Source organism: Phyllobates terribilis, unplaced genomic scaffold (genome assembly GCF_046119375.1).
Source record: "Phyllobates terribilis strain yellow unplaced genomic scaffold, ASM4611937v1 Scaffold_8__6_contigs__length_399053987, whole genome shotgun sequence".
Lineage (NCBI taxonomy): Eukaryota > Metazoa > Chordata > Amphibia > Anura > Dendrobatidae > Phyllobates > Phyllobates terribilis.
This window is the reverse complement of record NW_027362768.1, coordinates 272,652,601-272,664,996: the sequence shown is the minus strand read 5'-3', so window position 1 is coordinate 272,664,996 and position 12,396 is coordinate 272,652,601. Positions and strand designations below refer to the sequence as shown.

Below are 12,396 nucleotides of genomic sequence, written 5' to 3'. Positions count from 1 at the left end.
TTTTTCTCCTGCAGCTCTAGCAATGCTATGAATGCTCATCTGTGTATAACCCTGCCCACTGCCCCTGATTGGCAGTTCTAGTGGTGTTGGCATGGTTACACTGATTAGCTGGACTGGCCTGCATGTGAGACCCAGTCCGGCAGTGTTAATCTCCTGCTGATAAAACACTGATTGTATTGAAACTACAACACACAGCGTAATAAGTGACACATCCCTGGAATCGAGGTCTTTGCTCCTACATCATGCTTCTTTCAGATTAAATAGCCAAAACATGTTGACAGATTCCCTTTAAGTGATAGTTTTTCTTTCAGGTGCCTTGATAGATAGAAGTTTACAGATAGCTGCAAGCTTTGATTATAAGCATCCAAAAATCTTGGATGTTTCACAGTTTTTTATTCAAATTATTTAATATTTTTTAATGGTTCACTTTTGCAGGCCGTGTGTTTGGACTTTTGTACTGGTGGATTGGTACTACATGGTATCGTCTTACAACCTCAGCTTCCCTGCTGGATGTCTTTATCTTAACCAGGTTAGGCAAGCAAAATGCATGCAAAGTTGGCACATAATTTTTTAATTTACAGAAAATGTATGTATTTTTTTATTTTTCTCTAACAAACACGTGCAAGAAGGCTAATCTAAATTGCAGGTTATAACAACTATTCTCCCAATAAAATGGTTGCCATGATTCACCCATGGTAGTAACAGAAATATACATAATCTTTTGTAACATTAAAATGTTGCACTATAATGTTTTCTCTTCATCATACTTGTCTATTCACCCCTAACCATGCGATACGAATGTAACCCATAATACAGGATTTTATTTCAGAATGTTTAATACCTATAGCAACATCTGTTCCCATACATGTGTAAATCTGTTTTCATTTTCCAATGGCAGATTATATATATATATATATATATATATATATATATATATATATATATATATATATATATATTTTTATATATATATTTTTATATTTTTTTTTAATTCTGTACATCATTTTGGGTTACAGCATCAACATAGACCATATCTAACAGCCAGCAGTAGTCTGGAGATGACTGGTTGACATCTGTAAAAGACATTTGGCTTGTGGGCATCTTGGTAACGTGTGAAGAGGTCATTATTTAGGGCTGGGTCGGAATTGAGCTGTGATCGGTGTGATTATTATTAACTTACTCTGTCGCCTCATTGGGGGACACAGGACCTTGGGTTATGCTGCTGTCCACTAGGAGGCGACGTTATGCTTATCTGAAAAAGATAAAGCGTGGCTCCTCCCCTGCAGTATACACCCCCAGGCGGCATTAGCCTGCTCCAGTTTTTGCTTAGTGTCAGCAGGAGGCACACCTTTAGACCTTCACTTGTCCCTCGCTCCACCACGGGATTACAGATGAAGAAAAGAGGGCCTCTCTTAAGAGACCCCTGGCATGGCTCCTTCCTTTGCCACCGTCTGTGGTGCACGGTTGAAGTCGAGATGGCGCTGCCACCATGCTGCTCCTTCGCCGGCCCTTGGGTCAGGTCCGAAGTTGAGAACCCCCCCCCCCCCTCCTTCCCCAATTCTTTACGTCTTGGTCCGAAGTTGAGGAGAGGATAAAGCCCCCTGAAGGTGACAGCGGCACCCTCCCTAATCCCCTCCCTGGGGGGTATTAGGTTGAGACACCGTCAGGTAGGGATCGGATGGCAGCAGCTGCAACCTCTTCCAGCAGCACACAGCAGCCGACGACCAGCAGCACATACAGGAGCCACAGTTTCCTGTACAAGCCGGAGAAGGTGCAGAAAGCCATGGCATAGGAGGTGCAGGCTCTGCACCTGCGGCAGCTTTATCCTACAGCGCCCAAAGGGGACCCTCTTCAGAGCCCCCCTTTTCATCAGTTCCCCACCGCCATCCTGCATCCTGGCTTCACAACCGGGGGGGGGGGATAACACACACACACACACACACAGTCCACCGCGCCGTCCTGGAGCCCTTTTCGGGCACTATTTTAAATTTAGGCCGCGGCTCCGGCCTAGCCGAAGCCGCCGCCCACTCTCCGCCCCCAGGAGACACTTCTGACGCTACCCGACGTCATAAAAGAGGGCGGAGCTGTGCTGCAGGGCGCGCATCCCCATGGAAACTGGCGCCCTTGCAACGCTACGCCCACCTTCTTCACGCTGACGGCGGCCATTATCGCTACATACAGGACACAGGCCAGCCATGTCTCCGGGGAGGCACAGGGCCAGGTTTATATTGGCGCTATCACAGGTGCACACTAAAGGTGGGGTAAGTTCACAGCCTGAGTTAACCCTCAGCTGTGAAGTTCTGTATACTCTATATCCTCCTCTGCACAGATAGCCCCCTGCATAGCCACTCCAGGTGCACTATGCCGGGCTCAAAGTCTAAGAAAACCAGGCAGGACATCTTCTACGCTTTCTGTACAGCCTGTGGCATTGCTCTTCCCAGCGGCAGCACGTATCCGCATTGCAGGGATTGTATGCAGACTACTGTGCCAGAGTCCCAAGCAGCCCCTACCATATCAGAGTCTGTTGCCTTGCCGGAATGGGTCACTCAATTGTCACAATCTATGAAGTCCATGGATAACATGACTGACAAACTGCTTCAGGCTATGCAAAGTCATATTTCTTCTAGGAATCCTACACAACAAAGGAATAGTCTCTCCCATCCATACTCTGACCCAGGCACCTCCAGGTCAGGGTCAGGATGCAAGCGTACCCACGGGTCACGCTCATCTGCGTCTTCACACAGCACACGGTCATCCCTGTCCAGAGACAGAGACCGTAGTCCCAAATCATCTAGACAGTCCCCTAACAGGAACAAAAACTATGTCTCCTAACCATTCTCCGGCCAGAGAAATACCCCAGCCTGATTCGCCTAGCAGACACAACAGTGACACACAGGAGTCAGAAGGCATTTGTGACTCCGACTCGGACAAGGAGACTGACGAACCATCACCAACTAGCAATGCAGCACTAGTTGAGGACATAATCTCCTCCATACATCGGGTACTGAACATTTCTGATCCGACCCCAGATGTACCTCAAGATAAAATTTCATTTGAAGGACCACCAAAACCGGCTAAGTTCTTCTTAGATCACTCAGAATTCAAATCTATTCTTACAAAGCAATTTTTACAGCCTAACAAAAAACTTGCCACTCGCAAGCTTGTGGAAACCAGATACCCTTTTTCTCAGGAAACCTTCAAAGAGTGGACAGATCCTCCAGCTGTGGACCCACCAGTATCCAGGCTGGCAGCACAGACACTTCTTTTACTGCCAGATAGCTCAACCCTCAGAGATGCAGCAGACCAGCAGGTAGAAAGTTTGGCACGTTCAACTTACGAAATCATAGGAGCATCCCTAGCTCCCGAGTTCGCTTCTGTTTGGGCATCTAAAGCCATAACAGCTTGGGCTAGAAATTTACAATCTAGTCTTCAATCCTCTGCCCCTGAACTGTCTCAACAAGCAGTGCAAATAGCAGTTGTGGCGGATTACTTAATTCATGCGGCACTTGATTCCGCAAGATGCGCAGCGGTAGCATTATCACATGCCGTCACTATTCGACTTATTCTCTGGTTACATGAATGGAAAGCAGATGCAACCTCAAAGAAGTCTCTCACACAGCTTCCATATTTCAGAGGTCAACTGTTTGGCGGAAAGTTGGACACAATGATATCCAACGCCACCTCTCTCCCCCAACTAAAGCCCAAACGCAACTTTAATAAACTAGATTCCGGTCCTTTCGGAACTCTTCCGGCTGGTCCGTCTCTCGGCCAGCACAAACTAACAGACGCTTCTCACGCAAGGAAGACTCAAGATCGACCCAAGTCAGACAAGCCCTGGCAGTCAAAGACAGGCCAATCAAAGTCTCGCAGAGGAAAATCAAAGAATTTCTCCTCATCTTGACTCACCAACTCCACCCGTAGGCGGCCGACTTTCATTCTTTCACCAAGCCTGGCTTCCTATTACAAAAGACAGGAGGGTCAGGGAGCTAATATCTTCAGGATACAAAATGGAGTTCACCTCCATCCCACCAAACAGATTCCTTGTATCTGTTCCCCCAAAGCCGCCAGAAAAGGCGCGAGCTTTTCTCCTGGCGGTCTCCTCGCTCCTTCAAGCACGAGTCATAATTCCTGTCCCAACAGCCGAGCGCTTTCAGGGGTTCTACTCCAATCTATTTGTAGTCCCCAAGAAAGGAGGCGGAGCAAGGCCCGTACTAGATCTCAAACATCTCAACAAGTATGTAAGAGTACGTCACTTTCGAATGGAATCTCTCCGCTCCATCATAGCATCCATGGAAGAAGAATACCTCGCCTCCATAGATATACAAGATGCATACTTGCACATACCGATTGCGCCTGCTCATCAGAGATTTCTCAGGTTCACAATCAATCAGGACCACTAACCATTCGTGGCTCTCCCATGCGGACTCGCCACAGCTCCCAGAGTGTTTACCAAAGTCATGGCAACCACCATGCACGTCCTACACTCCAGAGGCATAGTGGTAATTCCATACCTAGACGATCTCCTCTTCAAGGCTCCCACCTTCAAGGACTGTGAGATCAGTGTCTCAATCACGATCGACACCCTGAGTCGCCTAGGTTGGTTAGTCAACTTACAAAAGTCGTCACCAACCCCAACCCAGGCCTTGACATTTCTGGGAATGCTATTCAATACCTCCAAGGGTCTGATACTTCTTCCCAGAGACAAGGCACGACCTCTGCGCTCAGGAGTCCGCACCCTTCTCAACAGATCCTCCCGATCTCTCCGATTTGCAATGAGTCCTTGGCAGGATGGTGGCGGCAATAGAAGCGGTTCCATTTGCTCAGCTTCACCTCAGACCTCTCCAACTAGACATTCTCAGGTCATGGGACAGGAACCCTTCTTCCCTCGACAGGAAATTCCAACTGACATTGTCAGCCAGGAAGTCCCTTCACTGGTGGCTCAACCGGTCCTCTCTGACAAAAGGAAAGTCCTTTCTCCCAGGTCAATGGAAGATCCTGACCACCGACGCAAGCCTGACGGGTTAGGGTGCAGTACATCTTCACCACAGGGCACAAGGCAAGTGGTCTCCAGCGGAAGCAACCTTGCCCATCAACATCCTGGAAATTCGTGCCATTCTCCTGGCATTGAGAGCATTCCAGCACTTACTGGCAGCCTCCCACATCAGAGTCCAGTCGGACAATGCCACGGCCGTAGCATCTATCAATCACCAAGGGGGGACTTGCAGTGCCAGAGCGATGCGAGACGTGACACACATTCTCCACTGGGCAGAGAAAGTGGACTCTATTATCTCCGCAGTCCACATTCCGGGTGTAGACAACTGGGAAGCAGACTTCCTCAGCCGGCAAGGAATAGACTCTGGAGAATGGGCCCTCCATCCCGAAGTCTTTCAACAGATCTGCCATCGTTGGAGCACTCCAGACGTGGACCTAATGGCGTCTCACCTCAATGCCAAAGTCTCCAACTTCATAGCCAGGTCGCGCGATCCGCGAGCGCTGGCGGCGGATGCCCTGGTTCAGGATTGGACCCAGTTCCAGCTCCTATATATTTTTCCGCCTCTCCGCCTGATTTCCAGAGTGGTGAGAAATATCAAACAGGATTGAGTCCCAACCATCCTGGTCGCTCCGGACTGGCCCAGGCGTACATGGTACGCCGACATCGTACGACTCATTGCAGACTTTCCCTAGCGTCTTCCCTACCGCCCGGATCTTCTGTCATAAGGCCTGTTCTACCACCAGAACTTAGAGGCCCTCAGTTTGACGGCGTGGCCATTGAAACCTGGGTGCTAACACAGGCAGGTCTTCCGCCAGATGTCATTGCAACCATGATCAGAGCACGAAAACCAACTTCTGCCAAGATCTACTACCGTACCTGGAAAGCCTTCTTTACCTGGTGCGATTCTTGTAAACAAGCCCCACTACCCTACTCCTTACCTAGGGTACTAGGTTTTCTTCAATCGGGCTTGGAAGCCAGACTATCTCTGGCCTCCCTTAAAAGCCAGGTATCAGCTCTGTCTATACGTTTCCAAAAAAGCATTGCTCACAGACCGCAAGTCAGAACTTTTCTCCAGGGGGTTTCACGATTGGTTCCCCCCTACAAACGACCACTAGAAACGTGGGACTTTAACCTGGTGCTCACAGTACTACAGGAAGCACCCTTTGAACCCCTTAAGGAGGTTCCACTCCGTCTTCTATCCCAGAAGGTAGTTTTTCCTCGTGGCAGTCACCTCACTACGTAGAGTGTCTGAACTCACGGCACTCTCCTGTAGACAGCCATTCCTGAATTTTTTCCAAGATAAGGTAGTTCTCCGTACGGTTCCATCCTTTCTCCCGAAGGTAGTGTCAAACTTCCATCTCAGCGAAGAGATTTCCTTACCGTCCCTCTGTCCGACTCCGGTTAATAGAGTGGAAAAGGCTTTGCAATACGCTTGACCTTGTCAGGGCACTGCGTATCTATGTGTCTAGGACTGCGCCCTTAAGAAAATCTGATTCTCTTTTCCTCCTTCCGGAAGGTGGTCGCAAGGGTCTGCCAGCCTCTAAGGCCACCCTTGCCAGGTGGATTAAATCCACCATACAAGAGGCTTACCGCCTCAAAAATTCTCCTCTTCCAGCAGGTATTAAGGCACATTCTACACGTGCGGTAGGGGCCTCCTGGGCCATTCGCCACCAGGCCTCGGCACAACAAGTGTGTAAGGCAGCCACCTGGACCAGCCTACACACGTTTACTAAGCGCTACAGCATTCATACCCAGTCCTCAGCAGATGCGAGCCTGGGCAGACGTGTCTTACAGGCGGCGGTATCCCAATCCTAGGGAACCGTCTACATAAGATTCGTCCATTGCTTCCCACCCAGGGACTGCTTTAAGACGTCCCAAGGTCCTGTGTCCCCCAATGAGGCGACAGAGTAAAGGAGATTTTTGTGTACTCACCGTATAACCTCTTTCTCTTAGCCTCTAATTGGGGGACACAGCACCCACCCTGTTGCCCTTCAGGGCCGTTTAAGTTGAATTCTCATATTGGTTTTCCTTTTGAGTTCCAACATAGTTGCCTTTTTTTATAGGCATGGTTATGTTATATATGTTACGTTTCTCCTACTGCTTTTGCACAAAACTGGAGCAGGCTAATGCCACCCGGGGGTGTATACTGCAGGGGAGGAGCCACGCTTTATTTTTTTTCAGATGAGCATAGTGTCGCCTCCTAGTGGACAGCAGCATAACCCAATGTCCTGTGTCCCCCAATTAGAGGCTAAGAGAAAGAGATTTTACTTTGAGTACACAAAAATCTCCTTTTTAGAGCACCATTGATTCCATAGTGAATACATGTGAAAAAGGGGTTACATACAAAAATATAAATTACAATGAGCAAACTAGCAATGACAGAATGGTACAGAAAGGAGTGAACCCTTCCCTTGCGGGCTTACATTGTACAGGATAATGGGCAAGGAGACAGTAGGTTGGGGGGTTGCAGCAGCTCCAGTGGTGGCAGCGGGGGCCGTGCAGGCTGTAATCTTTTTTGAAGAGATGGGTCTTCAAGTTCCGTCGGAACGTTCTGAATGTGGTGGATAATCGGGCGTGTTGGGTCCTAGAATTCCAGAGGATGAGGGATACTCCGAAGAAGTCTTGGAGGCGATTGGGTGAGGAATGTATAAGTGTGGAGGAGAGAAGGAGGTCATGTGAGGACCAGAGATTACATGTGGGGAGGTATCGGGAGATTAGTTCGGAGATATATGGAGGAGAAAGGTGGATGGCTTTGTAGGTCATTGTTAGTAGTTTGAACTGGATTCCTTGGGGAATTGGAAGTCATTGAAGGGTGTTTGTAGAGGGAGACGCGGAGGAGTAGCAAGGTGAGAGGTGGACTAATTGGGTATTCTATGTTATCCATATGAATGCGGCCAAGTATGTCCAAAGTGGATATGAAAAAAACATAGGTTAAAGGAATATTTCTTTATTTTATCCTATAAAATTGTGGTACAAGAAGAGTCAAATGTAGTGTAGCAAACCTACGCATTTCATCATTACACCTTACTCATGGTTTCCCCTATTCTACTGGCCATGCCTTCAGAAACAATAAAGTTAACATGAATAGAGCTGTTTGTAACCCTCGCAGTACCTGTAATTCATTGTGACGCTAGAGTTGATCCTCACTTCTCACCCTCCCTTCTGGGACTTTATGCCACAGATCAGGAGGCATGGCCTGCTCCCTGCTGCTACTAGCAGCCAGCCCCTGATAATGTCTCCTCCAGTGTTTAAAGAGCTTGTATAGTTGATATTTAAAAATATGCCTACACATGGGATATTTACAACTTACCTGGTCCCCCTCCATGCTGACACTTGCCAATATTTCTCCGTTCTGGAGCCATGTTCAGAAAATATTTTGGCTGCCACTGTCTTTGATGCTGGTAGAAATAATGAGGGCACCAGGTAGGTTGGTTTCAACTGGAAGATTGTAACGACTTAGTTTACAGAGTAGGTCATTTTCTGAGGACATTCCCTTTAAGCTAAGTGGAACATGTTTGTAAGTGTGCAGGTCAGCAGCGATTTCTGGATGTAAAATCGTCTTTACTTTATGTCACTTTTTAATCACATCCATTTGCTCCTAGTTATCCTATTGTGATGAGACCGCTTATATTTTCAGAATTTAATTACTGTAGCTTTGAGTTGTATTAATGTATGAAATATATTGCAAGGTACAAAGCAAATGAAATTAATGGCAGGCAAATGTTTTTCAGGCATTATAGTATTTTGAAGAAAGCGCTGCAAATTCTTTTGCTCCTACTGTTCTTAGCATTAATAGCAACAGGTAAGTAACCTGGACAAATTTTCTATTTTTTTTCTTTTGTGTGTATTTTTAAAGTGCCGTAAAGAAATAGGAAAAACAAACTGCACCATAGAGAGAGAAAATGCTTGTAAAAGAGGATATTTATGGCTAGTACCTCTAAATGCACAGTATTTATCACATTATAGATTTGTAATCTGAATATTGTAAACTACTATTTGTTTTTTGTTATATATGTGTGTGTTAACAATTTCATTCCTTCCACTGCATGTTATTCACTAACTACATTTGCTTCTTATATTAGGGCTATGGTATTTCTTTCCCTTTGGACTCCAGAACTTGGTAATTTTTCCAAAGGCAACTTTTTCTGAGACTGAAAAGCCCATAAAAGATGATTTTCTAAAGAAAGTCGACCCAGGACCACAAAACCTACCTCTGCTGTTCCAGGTCTGTAACATAACTGTATAGTGGATATTATTTTCTAGGGTCCCAAGAAAGACTGCTTCTCTTAATGCTCGTGTTTTTATTTAGACGCACCACTCCAGCAGTAAAATTTTAAAAAAAAAAGTACTGGAGTGGTTCTTTAAGTTAAAGGCGGCGTTACCAGTCTAATGTGTAATGGCCGCTCTCTGCTCTCCTGATCTCACTGCAGAACTGTGTGTGATTTATACCTGACACTTCTGCAGGTTCCTCTCAGCTTCCATCTCACAGGCAGACAGGGTGTTGCAATACAGCAGTGTTCAGAGAGCTGCAAAAATGTGTTTGTTAGAGACAAAGTTCAGTTCCACTGTTCTGTGTTAGTTACATATCTCACACTGGTAACTCCACGTTTAATGTAAAATAATCTCTGGAGGCAGATTCTCATGCAGATCAGTATCCGGCCCATAGTCCTGAACAGCTCATTTATATATAAGAAAAGCGTCTTTTTCCAGAGAAATCCACATCAAATTGCAGATATTAAGGTATCATTGTATTCATCTTTCTATGTCCAACATGCCCATATAGACGGCTTAGGAAGGGTAATCCTACTGACCGATTAATTTTAAAGGCCTTCATACTCATTAGACTAAAGTTTGCTAATACCCACATGATTGGTCAACACTCATATATGGGGTCCTCCTGACTTTGGCAGCGGCTTTCTCTGTTCTTACGTTTGAATATGTACAACCCCTGGCAAAAATTATGGAATCACCGGGCTTGGAGGATGTTCATTCAGTTGTTTAATATTGTTGAAAAAAAGCAGATCACAGACATGGCACAAAACTAAAGTAATTTCAAATGGCAACTTTATGGCTTTAAGAAACCCTAAAAGAAATCAACATAAAAAAATGTGGTACTCAGTATGGGTGGTTTTTTTTCAGACCAAGCAGATGGAAAAAAAAATTATGGAATCACTAAATTCTGAGGAAAAAATTATGGAATCGCCCTGTAAATTTAATTTCCAAAACTAACACCTGCATCAAATTAGATCTGCTCGTTAGTCTGCATCTAAAAAGGAGTGATCACACCTTGGAGAGCTGTTGCACCAAGTGGACTAACATGAATCATGGCTCCAACACAAGAGATGTCTATTGAAACAAAGGAGAGGATTATCAAACTCTTAAAAGAAGGTAAATCATCACGCAATGTTGCAAAAGATGTTGGTTGTTCACAGTCTGCTGTGTCTAAAATCTGGACCAAATACAAACATGGGAAGGTTGTTAAAAGGCAAACATACTGGTACACCAAGGAAGACATCAAAGCGTCAACACCGGAAACTTAAAGCAATATGTCTCCAAAACAGGAAATGCACAACAAAACAAATGAGGAACGAATGGGAGGAAACTGGAGTCAAAAGGAAATGGGATTTACACACAGAAAAGCTAAACAAAAGCCGTCATTAACACCTAAACAGAAAAAAAACAGGTTACAATAGGCTAAGGAAAAGCAATCGTGGACTGTGGATGACTGGATGAAAGTCATATTCAGTGATGAATCGTGAATCTGCATTGGGCAAGGTGATGATGCTGGAACTTTTGTTTGGTGCCGTTCCAATGAGATTTATAAAGATGACTGCATGAAGAGAACATGCAAATTTCCACAGTCATTGATGATATGGGGCTGCATGTCAGGTAAAGGCACTGGGGAGATGGCTGTCATTACATCTTCTATAAATGTCCAAGTTTACATTGATATTTTGGACAGTTTTCCATCAATTGAAAGGATGTTTGGGGTTGATGACATCATTTTTCAAGATGATAATGCATCCTGCCATAGAGCAAAAACTGTGAAAACATTCCTTGAAACAAGACACATAAGGTCAATGTCATGGCCTGCAAATAGTCCGGATCTCAATCCAATTGAAAATCTTTGGTGGAAGTTGAAGAAAATGGTCCATGACAAGGCTCCAACCTGCAAAGCTGATCTGACAACAGCAATCAGAGAAAGTTGGAGCGAGATTGATGAAGAGTGCTGTTTGTCACTCATTAAGTCCATGCCTCAGAGACTGCAAGCTGTTATTAAAGCAACAAAGGTGTTGCAACAATTTAAAGGTGGTGCAACAAAATACTAGTGATGTATTGGAGTGTTCTTTTGTGTGGTTGTTTTTCATGATTCCATAATTTTTTCCCACTGCTTGGTCTGAAAAAAAAATTACCCTTACTGAGTATCACATTTTTTATCTTGATTTCTTTTAGTGTTTCTTAAAGCCATAAAGTTGCCATTTGAAATGACATTAGTTTTGTGCCATGTCTGTGATCTTCTTTTTTTCAACAACATTAAACAACTGAATGAACATCCTCCGAGCCCGGTGATTCCATAATTTTTGCCAGGGGTTGTATATATAACCAGGAGGATGGGGCGGCAGAGAAGGTGCTGAAAACTCCTCATGGCCTCTTGAGAAAGCCAGTTCCCTTGCGGCCAAACGCACGTTGAGGCATTTCCAGCACCTTCTCTGCCACCTTATCCCCCTGGTTCAAGTGCTTTTGCCTACCCTCGTAAGGATTTAGCATGGTTTACTGCTACCTCTTCAGCTGCTACCTTTTGTTATTGTATTTATTGGATATGAGGGCATCCACAGCCATGATTCCACTGGAGAAAGTATTAGGCGTTTACTATATACATATAAGAGGTAAATTGTGCTGCTATATTTCCACTGCATCTTCATCTGTCATTTTTTATACATTATCTGTACTACTGTACCCACTGTGGTTTTGACTTTTGTATCAAATAAAATGTATTTTTTATACCAGCATTACTCCTCTTTCTCCATGTTTTCATGATCTTTGGAGTTGGTACTTTATTGTGTTGTTTGACTTAATTCTGGGTCACACACGCTATCTTTTGGTTATGTTGTTGGCCATCTTTTGGTTATAATGTTGTTGGCCATCTTTTTGCTATTAAGTGCTGATGCATCTCACACAAATCAGATTACAAAAATATTTAAACAAAAGTTGTAATGTAACAAAATATGTAAAAAGCCAAGAGGATTGAATACTTTCACAAGCCATTGTACAATAAAAACAAAAACACCGCAAAGGGACATAAAAATTTAAAAAAACATGGCAGAAGAAAAGCAGCCGTATTTACTAACACAAGTAACAAAACTGCATAATGCACTAGAAGACTCATTAGGCCTACATTATAA

The 12,396-nt window shown here is 44.8% G+C and overlaps 1 protein-coding gene across 4 annotated transcripts in view; it reads left to right on the top strand.

The window, feature by feature from the left end:
* The window catches only part of SUN2 (Sad1 and UNC84 domain containing 2), a 55,381-nt gene that overhangs the window by 25,591 nt on the left and 17,394 nt on the right, over nt 1-12,396 (top strand). For all 4 annotated transcript variants that reach the window (XM_073644242.1, XM_073644241.1, XM_073644240.1 and 1 more), the window contains exons 7-9: nt 436-529; nt 8,725-8,795; nt 9,076-9,218. In XM_073644242.1, the coding sequence (XP_073500343.1) occupies nt 436-529; nt 8,725-8,795; nt 9,076-9,218 (308 nt within the window). The remainder of the gene's footprint in view (nt 1-435; nt 530-8,724; nt 8,796-9,075; nt 9,219-12,396) is intronic.